Here is a 20,177-nt window from a genome sequence, read left to right as displayed (position 1 = left end):
GCTGCTGTTATCTGCATGACGTTGTGATCTCAGCTGTATGTAAAGTCTTGATCTTGTGCATGAGCTTGTGTACTTTGTGGCAGGTGACCACATTCTAGTAAAGGAATGTGCTGAAAACCATCCATTATGTTAGGCTGTTTTCCCCCTGCATGTACAAGTTACGTGTGTTGATTTTATTCTGCTAGCAGTATTATAATAAAGTAATTTTTTCTTATCCCCCAATTAGCTATATTCCTTGAGTTCCATTTAGTATGAAACATTTTCTTAGCAAACATGATTTAATTTCAAGATATTATAGTTTTTATTTTTGCTTGTGTCAGCATGTTTTTAAAAAGTCTTTTATATTCTCATTGGGGTCAGGGAAAAGTAGTCTTTTTTGTAACTATACAAGCACATTTTCTTTGTGTTCATAAAGGATGGCCCACAAGCATACAATTTTATGCATAGTTATTAGTGATGTGGGATAGATAGAGTCTATTATGAGAAGAAATATTTTAAATTTGACCTGTGTACACATTTTAGAGGGAAGTGCATAAGCAGTTTATTTTAAAGATAATGATTCTTTTTGTTGTTTGTCCAGCTAAAATATAAACAGGAAATTGTAGTTCTCCATTATAAAAAGGAACTCAGAAGTTTGTACTCAGATGTTAAATCTTAGTTTTTGCTCTAATATACAGCAACAAAATGCTCATTACCATTACTTCATAGCATAGCAACAATGATGAAAACTATTTTTATTCCTAAGGATAGAAAACCCTATCAGAAATTGGTGTCATCAGAATGTACAGATAAGCATTTCCCAAATGTATTCTTTGGAATAATTGTTCCACAGGATAATAGATAATCAAAAGAGTTCCCCAATCTAATAAATGACATGTTATGATTAGCTGGCTTATTTAAAGAATAACTTTTCAGAGCCTTTATTATATTTATATACAGTTTGAATATGAAAGAGGAAGTTATTGTATATGGTATTATTCAAATTTATCTGACATAGTGGCTTTTGGAGTTTTTTGTTGTTGTTTGGTTTTTTGGTAAAATAACAAACATTTGAGGGGACTCGTTCTGTACATGCTAGTATAGATTATCGGTAATTTTACTATGTGTAAATAAATATGTGTTCCTAACCGGATAGACACCTAGCTTGAATAATTGAAATGCCCTCTTGTTCACTGACAGTTAATCTGATACCTATTTTACTTGTAATCCTCTCTCTTTTTGAAAGTCTATGAATCTATATCTGTTCTCTTTTGTATGATAGTATTATAAAAAAAAAACACCTTAAAACTGAGAGTTGTGTCTTGAAAGATTGAGAGATTTATCTATGTTCTGGATTTTGGTTGTCATCTAATATGTTAAAGAAAATGTTACTTTGGAAAATAAGGGCAGGACAACAAACCTGATAGGCATATTGAATTCAAATATTCATATATGTTATGAGCAGTTATCCCAGAGTTATTTCCATGATACACTGATCATATCATGGACTCTCAAGGTGTGTTTACTTTTGCCTTCTTTTGATAAAAAGTTGTCCACCATCACTCAAAACATAACATGCTCATATGAAAGTATCCTCACCACAAAGAGCACAAAGAAATTCTCTTCAAATTCCTTACGCTTATTAGGAAGAAAACTATCCTTTCAGGTGCCTTCAGTGTACTTCTGTTGATTCCTAATGGACATACTGAATCACGGGAACATTCCTAGACCAGTTAGGAACAGAATAGAAGGGATTGCATGATTGGCTTAGAGTTAATCATGACTGAGCAACCGTGGCTGAAATTCTAAAGACAAGGAAAAGACTGAGATTGCTTTGGGCTAGGTCTCCAAGCATCCGCAACATTAGTTTTACTAGTGAGCCACTTGTAAAATTTGTTATTCTGCCTCTCTTATTTCTGGGCTCTACTGGTTTAGAAGTCTTACCCAAAGGAAGAATATTGATAAGAGGCACAACAATTCAAATTGGTTGCTGACACGACCTTCTTGCCACTTTAGGTCCTCCTGCCACTGAGCAAAGAAGATACCCTTCCCCCCAAAAAATGAGGATCAGTAATTATTCTGTGGTTGAAGTAATTAAGCCTAATTATCAGTGGGAAATAGTTTCCCCCACAAAGTGGGGAAAACAGAAGGATATAAGTGGAACTCAGGAGATGTCTTCAAATTCCTTCTACTACTGCTATATCCTATTGTAAAAGTAATTTAAAAAAAATCACACTAACCCTATGTGGGGAAGGTTGAAATCACATCACTTAGGCTACTCACTAGGTAAATAATTTGAACCAGCTGAAAGGATTGATCCATTTTCAGCCTCCGAAGTTGAATACAGATGATTCCAAAACCATCATGTTAATTTTATTTCCCTTGCCTCTCATGGCATCCATGCAATTCAGTTCTGGCCTGTAAATTGGAGGAAATATGTGCAGAGAAAATTTTAAGTTTCAAAAAGAGACAAAAAAAAAAAAGTACTGTGGAGTATCTATGTGTATGTGTACATACCTGTCCATGTGTATACTTCTGGCACTAATATGTGAGCATATAATGACGGGAACGGAAGCAGCCATCTTGCAGCCATGAGGGCTATTAATAACAGTGCTAGTAGCACATTAGGAAGAAAGAATTGGGTCCATGAGGCTAACAACTGTGGAGCCAAAATACTTTACAATTTGTTTGTTACACAAGGCAACAAATCCTTTACGGTTTTGAATTGGGGCTCCTGTTGCTTGCAGTCCAAAGGATTCCACTGCATCGTCATCACTGCCATCATCACCCAGACTCATTAAGAGTTTTATATGTAATCCTGAACAAATTATTTTTATAAAAATAAACAATACTAATTTTCATTAGCAAATTAATTTTATCCCCATTTTGCTGATGAGAATTTAGTCAGAGCAAAGGAGCTAGTTGACACTGAGAGGCATCCCTCACTGAATATAGCTTAGAAAGCTTTCTCCTCTGTTGGAATGATTTACCCAAAACAGCTAAAATACTCAAGCTGATTGGCAAAACCCCTTCCCCTTGATTAGCATTAGAGTCAAAGTGAAAAACTATGCCTCGCAGGCACTAAATATTATCCTCTGGCTAGATAATTATGACTAGTCAGGTTGTACTGAACTGGAAGCCATTTACTTTTTTGCGGGCAATGTGGCATGTGTATGGGCACGTATCAATATATCTCTTTTTAATCTGATCAATCATGTGTTATATTTAAGAAGGTAACGTTATCCTATGTCATTCAGGTCAATACCCTGCCCTGACCATAACATATCTTGGCTACCCTCCCATTCCTTTGTCTTCAGGAGTCCTTGGAGTACGTGCTATAGAATCACTCCATAGAACTACATGGACTCAGGGTAAACCTTTTAGAAGCTTCATAGGGAAATAAATTTCCCAGCCCCTTTTGTCTTAATGTAATTGAAAGAGAGATTAAGACCTAGAGTATCCTATAGTTTAGTCATCAGGCAAACCACCTGATGCATTTTGCTTTTGTTTTCTATAGTTATCACAGGGGATATTGTTATCTCATTTAGTGTGAATTATCTAAGGGCAAAGGAAACAAAAATTAGTGGAAAATGTATTGATCTAGGACCTTTAAACCAGAAGAAAGAATAAAGTTAGAATATTTTAGTACCAAAGCACCCATACTACAAACTCTTAAATTTTAAAATGTGCAAAGCTAAAATGAGCAAAAATTTTTCTTTGTTTGAATTTTACTTTTGTTGCCAATTTAAATAAATATACCTGGCAAGTTTACAATATTGTGTTAGTATTTTAAGAACATTTCAAAGATAAATCTGTTTACCTGTTACTTCCTTACCATATCCTGACAACCTTAATAACCTCCATGTTCTTTGTTATTTGATGTGTCCACAGTTTCAATAAAATTTGGCAACACTTTCTAGATCTAAGTTCTCAATCTTAATGTCCAAAGTAGTTGTCTCTCCTACACGTCTTATCTGAATTTAGCAATTGCTAATACCAATGTCACTCTACAGTATGAATTCTTTATCTGAAACCTAAAAAACAATATATCCTCAGTTCTTGGATGTCTTCAGTTGTAGAGCATCCTTTGAAATATTGGAGTATAAAAGAAACACTACATTAAATGCAAAAGTTTGAACTAAAACTATAGTATACATTTATTCCTAATGTTATATAACATTTTCTTTCATGTCATAAAATTTTTGAAGATGCTTTTATTATAAAAGTGATAAGATCATTGTAACCACTTGTGGCCATTTGTTAGCAGGTAAATATAGAATCATAGTGACTGTTGCTTTTTATTATTTGTACTGGTGACTCTGACTTTTGAGAGTTTACAATGTGAGGCATTTCAAAGTATACTGGAGTTTTGATCCAACTCATAGGTTTTTGTGGTGGTTATCTTCTTTTCTTTTTTAACTTCAGTTTAATTATGTAATCCTTAAAAGTTTATAGCTTCTCTTCAAAGCCAGCTAGAGGCCTTGTACAGATTCATTCATTTTAAAAATATTTATTAAGTATCTCTCCAGTTACTAATTATATATGACTTTGACCTTGGCAAAATATTTAATGTTTGCACTCCTGTTTCCCCGTATGTAAAATGGGGACAATAATATTACATATATCATGGTGTTACTGTGAATATTAAATGAAATACTAAATGTTAAATACTTAGTGCCTCTAAGTGCTTCCCAGAATGTAGGTTTCATTTATACTAGAGGTACAACCATAACAACTTACACTGTCAGGAGGCAAGTACTGCTGTAAACTGTGAGGTTCTTCCTCTCTTGGAACTTTTGGATTCTAGTAGATAGATATTTGACACCTGAGTAATGGCCCTTCATAATGTATGTATTGGTCACACCAACATCTCCTAGCTTTAAATGGTAATACCATTTGCCTTTAATATCATTTCCTAGTATGTGATGAACAATCATTTGCATATACAGTAACTTTTGTGCCAGTGGTGATACTTAGTGTAATGGTTTTTTTAGGACATTTTAAACAATAATTAGGTGTCCAAAATTATGTTTAAATTAAAACATGTGTCGTGGCTGAATATCGTGATGAATAGATACTTTACTTACATGAGTAAGTACACACATGTGCTGGCAATAAAACTACCATTTAAATTCCAGCTTGCTTCTCTGCTTGTCTACTCTTAAGATACGAGGTTTTTCTTAATGTGTATTTCAAAATTGTTTCAGAGCCGTCAAAATATATTTATAAATGTACATATGAGAATCTAGGTAATATGAGAAAAGTGCTTCTTATTTACCAAAGTGGAGTTTGTCATTTAAATATATACATATACACACATATATTACTGTGAATGCAATATTTACATGTAGTTTTTATAAAGTGGGGATTTAAATTAGCCAACGTTAGTATTCAAATGGATCACTTTCTCTCTCATTAGTTTGAGTTGTTATTAATTGCACCTTAATCTAATAGAGTTTTATTTCCAGATTTTGATTAGAATGCTTTCTTTTTCTGATTTACAAACAGTTTAGTGAAAGAAGGGGCTTTTCCCAAAAGCTGAAGCTTACGTCAGCTACCAGCAACTTGTCAATAATATTAGCTCTTAGTACTTATTTATCATTTAAGAATTACCTTCATGTTCTTCATCTTATTTACTTATCCCTGTCATGAGTGATACTTTTGGAGACTACTAGGACTCAGTGTGATTCTTTTTCTGTTTGAGTGTATTAGAATTAATTAGTAGGAACTTTTAATTGTTATTTAAAACCTAGATAATGACATTTATGTTATTTTGTCTGATGTCATTGCTTTCTCTCCTATGAAAAAGAAGCACAACGATCTGTCTTACATTTCTCCTCCATTTTCCCTGGACTCCATTAGAAGTATTTTCCGTTTTTGTTTTGATTTTCTTTGAACTGCCCCTCCTTTATGTAAGATTTCCTTTTGACATCTTTTGGCTGCAAATAATTTAGGGTATATATATATGACTATTCTTAGCAGTTCATCAACATTGTGCACTTCGATGTATGGAAAAGTCCTCCATAAATTTTTTTCAGGAAGATGAAATCCAATCCAATTTCATTCCATATTCCATACTTAAAAAAATGAATAGTATGATTCTTCATTATTCTCTAGAATCTTTTATTCTGAGCAATTTCAGTAAGGAATTGGCTGCAATATATCAGCATTTTCTCTTCACGTCTATCACTTCCTCCACATAAGCATGGACAATGTGTGCTCTGTTTTTCCTAGGGAAGAGATAAGACAAATCTGCAGTTCAGATTTCAAACTGACATCAAAATTATCTTCACATTTCTTTCCCAGTTGTCATTACCTCCTTTCCTCTTATTTATAGCTAAGTCACACAGAGGCTTTCTGTGAATAGCCTACTTACAGGCACCTCAGTAAGAGGTAAACTTCATTTACTACTCTTATAATCTTTTCATATAGGACAACTTTAACAACTTGAGCCTAGTTTTTACTTTAGTCTTTGAATCTAGTAACTAGATTAGGAATAATGATTATAATATGTATAAATAGCCTAAATTATAATGAATAAATGAAATACATTACATTTCTAAAGTACATGTGGTAGGTCAGTGTTACAACAGAGGAGAGTGGTGTGGATACTTCCAGAAGAAAACACTGCAAAAGTTAGTGGGTAAAATGAAATGAAATGACACAATAAAAACATTGATACCTAGTCTTAAAATGTGCTCATTAGGTAATCTTCTGCATTTATTTTGCTGCAGCTAAAAAGCACCGTGTTGATTTATTACTTGAACAGTGTATATCGCCAAATGAATCTCACCTGTTCAAGTTCTATGTGGGTTTTTCCCCCTTAACTATAAAGTGAATACATATTCTCTGATCAAATATGGAGAGTGAGAACTGCTGATTGAACAAAAATTAGTAGGTTTTATATTTTGCTTCAGTGATCCTAAAAGTACTGTAAAAAAAGAAGAAATAATATCAGAGCAGTCGTCTGAACCATTGTTGCTGTTTTCTAGCAAGACAGTGGGGTACTCCATGTAACCTATGGAGGGCTGCCCCTCTGAACTAATTATTTTTACTATCCAGAAAATAACCATCCATAATTGTTTTTGTATCTCAATTTTTACATTACTTTTAATGCAAAAGGATGACATTTCAGTTGCTCGTTTCACTGAGGTTAAACTGCATGTATGAATATTATTATGTCAATTCTTAAAGAAAAAGTAGAAATCTAGATTGAACTCTTCTGTTTTATAAAAATTTATTGTTAAAATTTAAGGATCAGTATTTTAAAAGTCCTCTAATAAAGTCCTCTAAAAAAATTAAATGCAGTGTCCGTTTTGCTTTCCATTATATAATTATATTAGCATTATACAATGCTGTAAGGACAGATTTATTGCCTGAAAAGTAGTAGCCATGGCAAATTTGAGCAAAGGCAAATTTGAGCAAAATTAGCTAGAACCCATCTTTTTCTAAATTTCTTTATTAGGCTGTTCTGAAGGATACAAGGGTACTCCTTACTTTGTCACAATTTTGCTATATACATGATTGTTTTTATTGATACAGGCTGCTACACGATGTTTCTGCCAAGCGTCTATGCAAATAGCCAGTACTGTCGGTACCAGTAGTCAATGTTTGGTTTTTTAAATTAAGACTTTATAATTTTTTAAGTCAGTTTTAGGTGTGTAACAAGAGTTGATTCTTTTGCATTTGGCTTCGCATACCTAGTGTTTTAGAATTCACTCTGTTCCTAAATGTATGATTTCTGGCCCTGAACATAAGTATGGTAGGTTTGGCTTTTGAAGTACACCATGGATAATGACTTTAATCGATAAGTAAGGCTTTATTAAAAGGGGAGTGAAAACGTGGGTATCGATGTAATAGAAGAAATGAAACAAAGTAGAGGTATCTTAAAATGAATTCTGTGAAAAGAGCCATTCTTACAATCATAACATAGATAAATTGTATAGGTGACTAAGCCCCAACACATCGTTTTCTTCATTTTGAATTCCTTCTTAATATTGGTGTAAGCTGTCTATTCATGATTTCTTGAATTGTTTGTTTGCCTCCTAAACAAATTACATCAAAACAGCTCACTACTCTAATTTGTGTAAATCTTGGGGCTGTCATTTGTATAACCATTTTTAGTGACATATTCTGTGCTGTCTACTTGACAAAATTTCTTAATTGTTCTCTCTTGGATTACTGTAAACATGCGTTCTATTAAAGAAAACGTAACATGAATTGACATTCATGTCACCTGGGTTCTCGCTGCCACCTGGTGCTCTTTTTGTTTATTCCCCGTTGTGCCTGAACCGTTGTGATAGACATCTTCAGCACTTCACTGGGAGATCCAATTCAGCTCTCTTTTCCAACTCTTTCTAGATGGTTCGTCCACCCGAAGAAGAAAACCAATATGCACTCTGCTTTTTGCCTTTATCACTTTCTTAACATAACCTGTCTCCTAACCGTTACTACTGCCCTGTCCTCCAGGCTCAGAAAGCATTATCAACTCCCTGTGTCTGCTTTTGGTCCAAGATTTTTCTTTCCTTCTTCTGATCAGCTTCATTATTTCCCATTATTCTATCTTCTGTCTCACTTTTTTGTTCCTTTGCTTTTTCCATCTTTATGGTCTTTGCCTCCCGTTGGTTTTGAATTTCGGTTACCGTATTTTTTACTTCGGCCTGGTTTTAAGCTCTTTTATCACTGTGGTAAGGGACTCCCTGATGTCTTCTGTGCTTTTCTCAAGGCCAGCTAGCAATCTTATGACTGTTACTTTAAATCCTGGATGAGGCATGTTACTTGGATCTGTTTCGATTGGATCCCTGGCTGTGACCACTTCTTGTTCTTTCTTTTGGGATAAATTCCTCCATCTTGGCATTTTGTCTAGGTCTCTTTCTTCTTCTGCGTGTTAGGAAAGCTGTTATGTTTCCTGCTGCTGAGAGTAATGGTTTTATGAAGAAGACACCGTACAATGTCCAGGGCCTGGCGCTTCAGGAAGTGTCTCTGGAGCATGTTGTGTGTACTCCGCAGCTGTGTTACGTCCGCTCTATCCCTCAGGCCGGTCCTCCTCTGCAGGGATTCTTCTTTCCTCCAGTGGGGAGTGTTTAGACCTCAGCCAGCATGGCGAGTTGTAACTTTTTTCAGTCCTTTCCCCTGCTCCCCTTTTCTCTACCTTGCTACTCCCATTATCTCCTCCTGCTCCTTACGTCAATCTTTTACTCACTGTGCTGGTTCTCTTTCTTTCTTTCTTCCTCGACGTGCATGGGTCAAGATTTTCTTGAAAAACCGTGTTTCCCTTATTGACCTTTAACGTTGCCGTTTATGTTTCCCATCTTTTTTTTTTTTTTTTAATTTTTTTTTTCAACGTTTATTTATTTTTGGGACAGAGAGAGACAGAGCATGAACGGGGGAGGGGCAGAGAGAGAGGGAGACACAGAATCAGAAACAGGCTCCAGGCTCTGAGCCATCAGCCCAGAGCCCGACGCGGGGCTCGAACTCACGGACCGCGAGATCGTGACCTGGCTGAAGTCGGACGCTCAACCGACTGCGCCACCCAGGCGCCCCTGTTTCCCATCTTTATACTAATAAATTTTTCAAGTGAGCGGGCAATCAGTTTCTTTACCTTGAGCTCATTCCTTAGCTTTCTTCTTAGACTTGAGCCCCCATTACTCTGAGGAAAGAGACCTTGAAAGGTACTACTTTCTCTTTCTTTTCTCCCTGTCACCAAATCCATTACCCTCTTTCCACGTGTTCATCTCTTTGAGCTCCCTAAAAGAAAAAGGAAACCAGCCTTGTTTTATGCCAGACACTTTCAAATCTTCACAACAGCCACTTAAGTAAGATTTTTACTGATTAGGAAACCGAGGTTCCAAAAGTTTGCGTAAATTATGTTCACAAGGTCATGAAATGGCAGGGCCATGATTTGGTCTCTCTTGGAACAACTAGGCTCTTTCTCTTTCTGTACTATGGAATTGCAACATATGCCCCTTTCTTTACATTTCAAAGACTTTTACCCCCGGGACATTATTGTATCCCTGCTTTATTCATTACCTACTCTTTTACCGATTCTTCTTATTCAGGATCCTTAATCTGTACCTTCAACCTCACTTTTTTCATTATCTTATTACATTGCCAACGGCTTCCTCTGCCTCTCTAGTTGTACCTATCATCACCTGAAATTCAACATTTCAAAGTCCACCCTCATTACTCTTGCCTTTAATTCAGCACCGTCTATAAACTGTGGAGTTTTTTGTTTTGTTTTTTTACCCCTGTCCAGGCATTTCCCTTTTCATCTAAGCCAGAAGCATCAGTTACCTTTATCTTTCACTTTTCATTATTCATTGGCGCATGGTTCCATGTGCTCTCACTTCTCATTTTTATATACATATGTAGCACATGGGTTTTGTATATATATGTGTATGTGTATGTATATATATGTGTATATATATGCATATGTGTGTGTGTGTATATACACACACATATATATGTGCATATATATGTGCGTATATATGTGTGTATATATATGTATATATATACATATGATTTTAGAATAGAATATTTCCTTTGCATTTCTGTTGCTTTTTCCACATGTTTAAGCCTGGACAATTGTAGTAGCCTACTGTCTAATTTCCGTTTTATTACTTATTTATATTATTGTCAAATTTATATTGCAGGCCATTGCTTCATAATGTTAAAAAGTCTTCAGAGGCTTCCAATTACATATAGGGTAGAAAATACACTTTATACCCTAAAACTCAGCCCTATTTCTCCTATAGTCTGATTCCAGACTTGCTCTGAAGTCCAAGATAGTTCGCCTGTTTTTTTGAAAATAGTCTGATTTTTTTTTTTTTTTAATCTTCTAATGCTTTGGCTCATATGATAGAACATCGACTAAAATATTCCTCTCCAGTGTTCTTCTCATTCTGGGCTATGTAAACCCCTACCATTCCTTCAGAGTAGATATCCCAGGAAACATGATTCAAATACCCTTTCCTACAGTGATTTTTTTTTTTAATTGAACTACTGAAATGCTTATTTTTCATACCAGTTCATTTAGGCCTTAGTTGACTGTCTTGTGTCATTGATGTGTCACACATGCCTAGTGTGGTTATTTGTGTACCTGTCTCATCTCCCCAGATAAACTTTAAATTTGCTTAATGCAAAACTTTCGTACTTTTCAGTGTCTGTCACTGAATACCTTGCATATTTACCATTTGCTTAATACATTGTAAATGAAGATGTAGATGTAAATGAAGATGTAATTTTAATAGGTTTGTTTTGATTCAGTGTTTCAGAAATGCTTTTAAAGAAGATGCGTAGCTATCTATATGAATATATACACATACACACAGACATACATATGTCAGTTTTACAAACTAGTCTTTGGGTGTTCATCTTTATATTTAAATTTAAAGTTAAATGGATACTTTAAAAGAAATCACATTACGAAGGAATTTAGGATTTGTAATATGAATATTATTTATGTTTATGATTTTCTGGAGAAATATGAATCCTAATGTCTATATGAAATCTATTTTCATAATAAGAATTTTATTTATCCCACTGTAACTTTCCTTTAAAAATTTTTTTTAACGTTTATTTATTATTGAGAGACAGAGACAGAGCATGATCATGGGAGGGGCAGAGAGAAGGGGAGACACAGAATCTGAAGCAGGCTCCAGGCTCTGAGCTGTTAGCACAGAACCTGACGCAGGGCTTGAACCCACAAACTACGAGATCATGACCTGAGCTGAAGTCAGACGCTTAACCAACTGAGCCACCCAGGCATCCCACTGTAACTTTCCTTTAATACCATTCATTAAATAAAATCCATTTTGGTCAATAGTTTTCTTCCAGATGACAGAAACTTCCCTTTATGCTATGGAGCCAATTCATGAAAGGACTGACTCCGTCATGATTTATCTTTGAGTTATACAGCAACAAAAATTAAATTAACCAAATGACAAACTATTAGCCTTGAACAGCTATAGCTCAGAAGCACGATCTTCCTTACATGTCACAAGCCTGCCTCCTTATTACTGACATTTAGTAACCGTACTCCTACATCATCTAAAATAGGATTTCTGGGGCGCCTGGGTGGCGCAGTCGGTTAAGCGTCCGACTTCAGCCAGGTCACGATCTCGCAGTCTGGGAGTTCGAGCCCCGCGTCAGGCTCTGGGCTGATGGCTCGGAGCCTGGAGCCTGTTTCTGATTCTGTGTCTCCCTCTCTCTCTGCCCCTCCCCTGTTCATGCTCTGTCTCTCTCTGTCCCAAAAATAAATAAACGTTGAAAAAAAAAAATTTAAAAAAAAAAAAAATAAAATAGGATTTCTAACCTGAAGTTCTTAGATGGGCTTCAGGCATAAATACATATATATATGTATGTATATATGTATGTATGTATATATATATATATGTATGTATGTACATACATACATATATGGGCTTCTGAGTGGCTCAGTGGGTTAGGCATTTGACTTTGGCTCAGGTCATGATCTCACAGTTTGTGAGTTCAAGCCCCACATAGGGCTCTGTGCTGACAGCTCAGAAACTGCTTCTGATCCTCTGTCTTCCTCTCTCTCTGTCCCTGTCCCTTTTTCTCTTTCACGCAAACACACTTTCTCTCTTTTAAAACAAAATGTTTTAAAATGTGTGTGTGCATTTTTCTGGGAAGACGTTCTATAACTTTCATCAGCTTAAGATCTTCACTGAAATTACAGGGTCTATCTTTTTTCCTTATGATAAAGCCTTTCAGGTGTCTTAATCTTAAACTTCTTTCCTAAGTATCTTTTTTAGGCCTAATATCCCTAGATGCCTCAACTCTTCATTATCTAACAGGACTTCTAGACCCTTCAACAATCTTATCAGGTCTTGATTTCCTTTATCCGGATAAGTTCTAGTTTATCAATATGGCCCACAAAATGTGACATCCAGAATCAGACACTTTTATAGTGAATTATGTAGACAGTAGTGAGCTACAGACTTCTTTTTTTTTTTTCTGGAAACTATGTTAATATAAACTAACATTAATGTTCATGATTTGCTTTGTGAGACACCACACACATAGCTCACCCTGCTGAGAGCGCTAGTCCTGAAAAGTAACTAACATGCTATGTGGTCTGAAGGGAACTCTCTGTACCATTCTTCTAAAACTATATTGAAAATAAAAAAAAAATAGTTATACCACTTATTAAACAAGTGTACAGTTATTCAACAGGTCTCATACTATGTTTTGTTTTGTAGTTCCATGCTTACATAATAAGATAGGAATTCGAATGGTTGCCAGCTTGCTTATTGAAGAAAATTATAATCTGTCTCATGCCTTTTCCCATTTCACATCCCTTGACCCTTCAGTCTGATAGCCCTTCTAAAGTAACTTCCTTTCCAGAGGAATCCCAGGCTTGAAAACTGATGCCTCCTTTCCTCATAAAACCAACAGAGTTGGCTTATTTCAGGTTGTGTCCCTAGTTTTCAGGCTTCGGTTTAAAACTGACTGAGTTCATGCCTACTCCTCTGTATATGGTTGATTTTGGAGACTTCAGCATTCTTAAAACACGTGTTCCTTAAAAAAGGAAATTGTCAACAGCATATTTTTAGGATCTCACATGAGGTAAATACCAATGTTCATTTATAACTAAGAAGCATTAACTGATGTTAAAATGCACATATCATATAATTAGAGAATTATGTACTATTTAATGGATCATGCAGTGTTTTTTAATATTTTGTATAATTTTAAAAAGAACTAGTTTTACATGTCCTAAATATTGGCTTACAAGTAGGTATAAATAAAGAACCCATTACATAATATTTAGTTGGCATTCCTCTTTGAATCACTTAGATTAAAATTAAGCACTGGTAATACTTCTGAAAAATTGTTATTCTTTTAAGTGGAGGAATTTTGGAAAGAAATCAAACCTGGAAACTTTTGCTAAATAGATCATTTAAAACATACAGTCAACTCTCGATTATTCAAAGTAATGGAGGAAAGGATGGAACAAGCATTAATATTTCTTTAGTTCCTGCCCCTCAGATAACTGCCGAGAGCTTCATTCCAAATTCTTGGGCTTTCCATCTTGACCATGTTACATTTCCTAGCCATGTATCTAGGATGCAGTCTGAAATGTGGCTTACAATTGAGTTGACACGAACATCTCATGTTATATTCTGCTTTTATATACATTTCTTTAAATCAGTGCTTTAGCACTGCATTTTACTATTAAAATTCACATGAGAAACTGATAACATTGCCATTAGGATATTATCCTGATGGCTCATAAACTTAGATTTATATTAAAAAATCTTTTGTTTGAATTACAACTTACAGATAATTATAACCTTTCAAAAGCATTACCTCATGGTATCAAATTGCTTTTTAATTTTTTTAATATAAAAATTTTATGAGACTTTTTATTTTGAAGAGTCTTTTATAAAAATTCCTTCAACTTTTTGAATTCTTAATGGGTGCAATGTTTCTGAGTACTATATGTAAGTGTTTGTAAAAGGGAAGAAATGCTGAAGGAATTTATGTGTGAAAACAGTATGTTGTGTGTATATAATACATCATTTTCTCTACTAATTAACTGCACACAGTGTGCTATTATCCAGACATAAGTATTCATGGGAACGCATGTATCTGGATAACTACGAGTTGAAATAAACACACCTGCCTTTTATTTCAATAACTGCACATTCAAATCCACATAAGGTATTTATTTGAATGTGACCTCCACATACATGAGAGAACATTGGCTTCAGTGTTCTATTTTTTTGTTGATGTTTTGTTGTTGTTGATTTAAATCTAAAATAGGTACAGACTGTGGATAATGCTTCTCTGGAAAACTTTGCATGCAGGGAAAAGGAAATTCAAAGATAAATCCTATGAAAAACCATTGAAACTGTTTTGTTTTATTGTATTTTGCCTCACTATGTATTGAAGCTAAATTCTTGTAGAATGTAGCAATGCTTAAAGCCAAAGTATGTGTACAGACCCTAAACCCACCTGGAATTGTGCCTACTTTAAGTTGAATAATGTAATTATTTTTTTTTAATTTTTGGTTTTCGGTTTGTAGAATCTTATCTCAAGTTATTCCCTTGAATAGTGTATTAGAGCATGTCTTTAAGAAATCATGTTTTCTGTTAGGCAGTGGAAGTGTTTGTTAAAAGGCTTAAAGTCTATAGCGTAGTTTCCCCTTGCCCCCACCATTTACGCCATATTTCCGTAAAGTTAGTTTTAACTGACATGAGCCAGAAAATTGAATTAGGATTTCTTTGGGAGTCTTAACTTTGAATTTCCTACTTTTCATTGCATGTAAACTATCAACCACAAGTAATAGTTTCAGTTCAAGTTCTAGCTTGTATTTTGCATGTTAAAGCTATAAAAAGTCTATTAATGCTGGAAAGAATTTATGGCTATTGTTCTGCTATCGCCTGATTGTTAAAATTTATAAATAAAGACCGGCTTTATTTATGTAAACTTGTCTTTCTGCCATAGGGAGTGAACTACTTTATGTCCAAGGGTATCCTAGATGATTCACCAAAGGAAATAGCAAAGTTTATCTTCTGTACAAGAACACTAAATTGGAAAAAACTGAGAATCTATCTTGATGAAAGGTAAAAAAAAAAAAAAAAAAAATTACGTCTTCTTTAGAATTAGCTAAGTAATGTTTTTGATGAGTTAAGCTTTTCTTTAAAAACTATACCACATAGCAGTCATCTAGTTAAGAAATTTCTCTCGCAGCTATTTATAACTACCATTGCAGCCTAAACGCAGACAAACAGTATGTGAACCAATGATGGCTTTTTTTTAAATGTTTTTTTTATTTATTTTTGAGAGAGAGAGAGAGAGAGAGAGAGAGCACGAGTGGGAAAGGGGCAGAGAGAGAGGGAGACACAGAATCCAAAGCAGGTTCCAGGCTCTGAGCTGTCAGCACGGAGCCTGACGAACATGGCTTTCTTCTAATAAAATTTTGTTTACAAAACAGGTAGTGGGCCCTATTTGGACCACTAGCTATAATTTGCTTATCCCTACCATAAACAATTGATAGAAATTAAAGATGATGATCATACAATCATGATTGAGCTCAACAAGAGTTGAAGCATACTATACCAAAGTGTGACTATTAGAATGCCATTGATAAAAAATACTTATAATTATATATGTACACACATATACTTACACAAGTATTTATATAGTTGTAAATAATCTAAATGTTCATAAGTAGAAAGAAGGGTACTGTGGAGCCATTAAAAAGAATGATTTAGATCTGTGTGTAAAGATATAGAAAGATATAGAAAGCTGTTCACAATATACCATATGAACTAGGAAAAGCAAATACTAGAAAAATATATAGTACATGTTGACATTTTTAAGTCCACATAAATAGTTGTCACCTCTGGTGGTGTGGACTGGTATGGAAAGTGAAAACTCTTAATTATTTTCATAGTTAAAAGCATAAAGAATTTTGTTCTTATTTGGATTTAGTCAAGAAGACGCTTGAAAAGAAGCTGTCCCTTTTAATGTTGCTAAATTTATCTTTTCTTCATTTTATAATTAGAATTGCTAGCTTCAGTTGCTTTATAATAACCCATTCACAAAAGATTTTAAAATTAGTGTCTTAAATAATCATAATCGGATTTTTTAATTTTAAGGATTATGTATTACTTTGTAGGATTAGCTGATCTCATAATCAGTAACAAAGTATTTTCATCCAAACAGATGATGATTTATGAGTGCTTATCATTTTCTTAGTAGAGAAATGGTAATTAAAGCTGTATCTTTTTTCTTTTTCCACTAGGAGAGATGTCTTGGATGACCTTGTAACATTGCATAATTTTAGAAATCAATTCTTGCCCAATGCACTGAGAGAATTTTTTCGTCATATCCATGCCCCCGAAGAGCGTGGGGAGTATCTTGAAACTCTCATAACAAAGTTCTCACATAGATTCTGTGCTTGCAACCCCGATTTAATGCGAGAACTTGGCCTTAGTCCTGGTAAGAATATATATAGTGAATTCCTTCCATCTCCCTTCCTGCCTCCAGGTAAAAATAGTAGTATATGAGACATTTTTTCTCACCGTGGGGAAAGATAGTTTGAATAATTATAAATAACTTCTCTTAGTACTTGTAGCAATCACTAAATATACGGAAAACTACATTTATGTGAGCTTAGAGGAATAGTTTGTTATAACTGTCCTTCATATGTAGTAAACATACCATTTTATTTTTTTCAGTTTATTTATTTATTTTGAGAGAGAGAGAGCGAGCAAGCAAGCAGGGGAGAGGCAGAGAGAGGGGGAGAGAGAGAGAATCTCATGCAGACTCCTCATTGTCAACGCGGAGCCCAAAGCAGGCTTGAACTCACGAACTATGAGATCATGACCTGAGCCGAAACCAAGAGTCAGATGCTCACCTGACTGAGCCACCCAGGCGCCCCTAAACATACAGTTTTAGAAAGAAAATGAGACTTAAGTATAAATTCTTTAAAATGATTCTGGCCTGAGCATTGCATATTATTATTCATTTAACTAAAAACTTGAGAAATCATTTTTAAAGCTTTTCATAGTTCACATATTACATAGGTAACACCTAGAACTTTTCTACTAAAATTTAATTTTAATATAACGAATCTTTATCATCTGTGTCTGAGTATGTGTCTGTGTGTGTGTGCAGTATAGGCCAAGGGTCCTGCATATTTTTTCATTTGACTGAGCTTTACTTATCTCTTCATATCAACAACTTTATCATGCTTATCTTATTAAGTGGCGATTACAAAACATTCGCCCATCATGAAATTTGGTGAAAATGCTTTTACAAGACGTACTGTTTAACTTAGCTTTCTTAAGATTGCAGGATTCTGTAATAAAAACACTATAGTAGTAGTAAGTACTTGTAGCAAATAATACTAGCAAGTATCTTGAGGCTTGTTACTTTTTTGATAGGAAGCATCAAATACTGCCTTGGGCATATAAAGTCATTTTGTTATTGTCTCATGCTGCTCAGGTTTAGCAATCTTTTTCCCTAGAAATTTACATTCTAATCTTGATTTCTTTAAATGGTGACAAGTTTTGCATTATAGGGTGCCTTGGGGACCACATTTTCCAAAGCAGCTAATAATTTGAGGTGTTTCTTTTTAATTCCAGATGCTGTCTATGTACTGTGCTACTCTTTGATTCTACTTTCCATTGACCTCACTAGCCCTCACGTGAAGAATAAGATGTCAAAAAGAGAATTTATTCGAAATACCCGTCGTGCTGCTCAAAACATTAGTGAAGATTTTGTAGGGCATCTTTATGACAACATCTACCTTATTGGCCACGTGGCTGCATAAAAGCACAATTGCTAGGACTTCCACTATTAACTTCAAACTAAAGTTACCCAAGGACTTATTTAGCAGTTATGGGGGTTACATTAGTGCTGGTCATCCTGGCCTCTGTATACAATCAAGCTTGAGTGTACACCTTTCTTTTTTTCCTTTTACTCTTTTCTTTTTTAGTAATTTCCTTGGGGAGCTAAAGGATTTTGCAGAATTTTTCTTAATTTTGCTTATCATGTTTTGCACAAAGCAGAGCCATTGTCTGACACAGCTGTTTAAGAATGTTAAACTGACATTATACTCTAAGGGATGGTATATTTGTGCATTAGATTTGCTTGAAAAACTATTCGTTTTCATTCTTTTTAAAAATACCATGTAATGTGTACATATTTAATGAAAGAGATTTATAATCATAATTATTTTATTGTAAAGATTTTAACTAAAGCCTTTCCTTTTCTCTCAAACTGAGTTCTGAAATTTATTTGATTCTGATCTGAGCTTTTTACTGTCTTCATAAAAGTTGGATCTGACTTGGATGAAAACCAATACCCGTTTGTCTTTCCTTTGAACTTTGAAAAGAGTATTTATTGTTTTGTTGCTAGTAACAAGCAAAACAGGCACTTATTTTTATAATATAAATTCATCACTTGACTTCCCATTTTTAAAAGTTTCCTCATTTGTCATGTTTTAGTCTTGTCTCAATAAGTCCTTTAAACCATTTGAGATAGCAAAATGTATTAAATCTAAGATTTACATACATAGGAACAGAATGTTATTAGAACTTCTATCTGATGTCATTTGTCAAACTTTACCATTCTCTTAACTTGATAATTTGTGTTTAGAACCAGTTGAGTAAGGGATGTTGTGAATGAATAAAGGTTCTTTATTCATTCATTCATTCAATAAATATTTACCAAGGGCCTTCCGTGTATTAAACACTGTGCTAGGTAGTAGTGATACCTAGACATGGACCCTGCCTTCATAGATGTTACATGACTAGTAACAAAAGGAAAAATACAGCTTCGTGGAGAGCAAATGAAGAATAGCTTAACTAATAATCATTTAATTATGAACCACTTGGCATTGAAATGGTAAAGACTAGTATATTTATATGGTAAGTCAGAAGTTTTCTGGAAATACTAAGTGCTAAGTGAAAAGCACCAGCTTTGAAATGAGACATTATGTGATGGGTCGAACTCTAGTCTGGGCGGGGGGGAGCTTGGAGGGGCAGAAACTTGGGCTAGAGGTGTACAATCCTGGCTTCTTTAGAGATCTGATCCTAAGTAAATAGCGGTCTGGTAACATCTCAACTACAGTGACGTCCTACAGAATTTTCAGCGACACGACATAAGGTCATCAAACAATGTCAGAAGTCAAAGGGACTTTTAGACTGGGAGTAAACAAGTTCTCAGATCTTGAGGCAAGTATCTATATATTCACATGTGCATAATTTCAAACTCCATGACAAAATAATCCCTTCTAATTTTAACTTCAAAACTAATGTATGGAAAAGTTTCTAAAGACACTGATGATAACGTTATTGTTTCTATTTTCCAGTGAATGGCAGGCATCTTGCCCTCTCTAGCTCCCCCTATCTTGTCTTTTTTTTTTTTTTTTTCTATCCCCAACTCTCCCTTACCATTAGGTCCTTTCTACATCTGTTTTAGCTTTACTCTCTCTTTTCTTTCCTTCTATTTCTTCTTCTTCTTTTTTGTATCTTCCATTTCCCAACTTTGTCCCTTTTTCCTGTTTTATTTTCTCCACCCTGACCTGATTACCTGATTATAAATGTAGGCCGGCAATATTCTTTTTTTTTTTTTTAACATTTTCTTTGAAATTTTTCGAATGTATAAAAAAGATGCAGAAAATGCCTGTATAACCACTGTGTAGATTCTACAATTACATT

General features: G+C 34.7%; 1 protein-coding gene across 1 annotated transcript in view; it reads left to right on the top strand.

Moving 5' to 3' along the window:
* The window catches only part of FBXO8 (F-box protein 8), a 45,065-nt gene extending 26,252 nt beyond the window's left edge, over positions 1–18,813 (top strand). Inside the window, exons 4-6 of the mRNA XM_047091928.1 lie at positions 15,451–15,569; positions 16,754–16,950; positions 18,099–18,813. Coding sequence (XP_046947884.1) covers positions 15,451–15,569; positions 16,754–16,950; positions 18,099–18,286 — 504 coding nt within the window. The 3' untranslated portion in view covers positions 18,287–18,813. The remainder of the gene's footprint in view (positions 1–15,450; positions 15,570–16,753; positions 16,951–18,098) is intronic.
* The last annotated feature ends 1,364 nt before the right edge of the window (positions 18,814–20,177 follow it).

This window comes from Lynx rufus, unplaced genomic scaffold (assembly GCF_022079265.1).
Source record: "Lynx rufus isolate CCGP_SWC_20201006 ecotype Redwood Valley unplaced genomic scaffold, mLynRuf1.p SCAF_3, whole genome shotgun sequence".
Lineage (NCBI taxonomy): Eukaryota > Metazoa > Chordata > Mammalia > Carnivora > Felidae > Lynx > Lynx rufus.
This window is presented reverse-complemented; position numbering and strand designations above follow the sequence as displayed.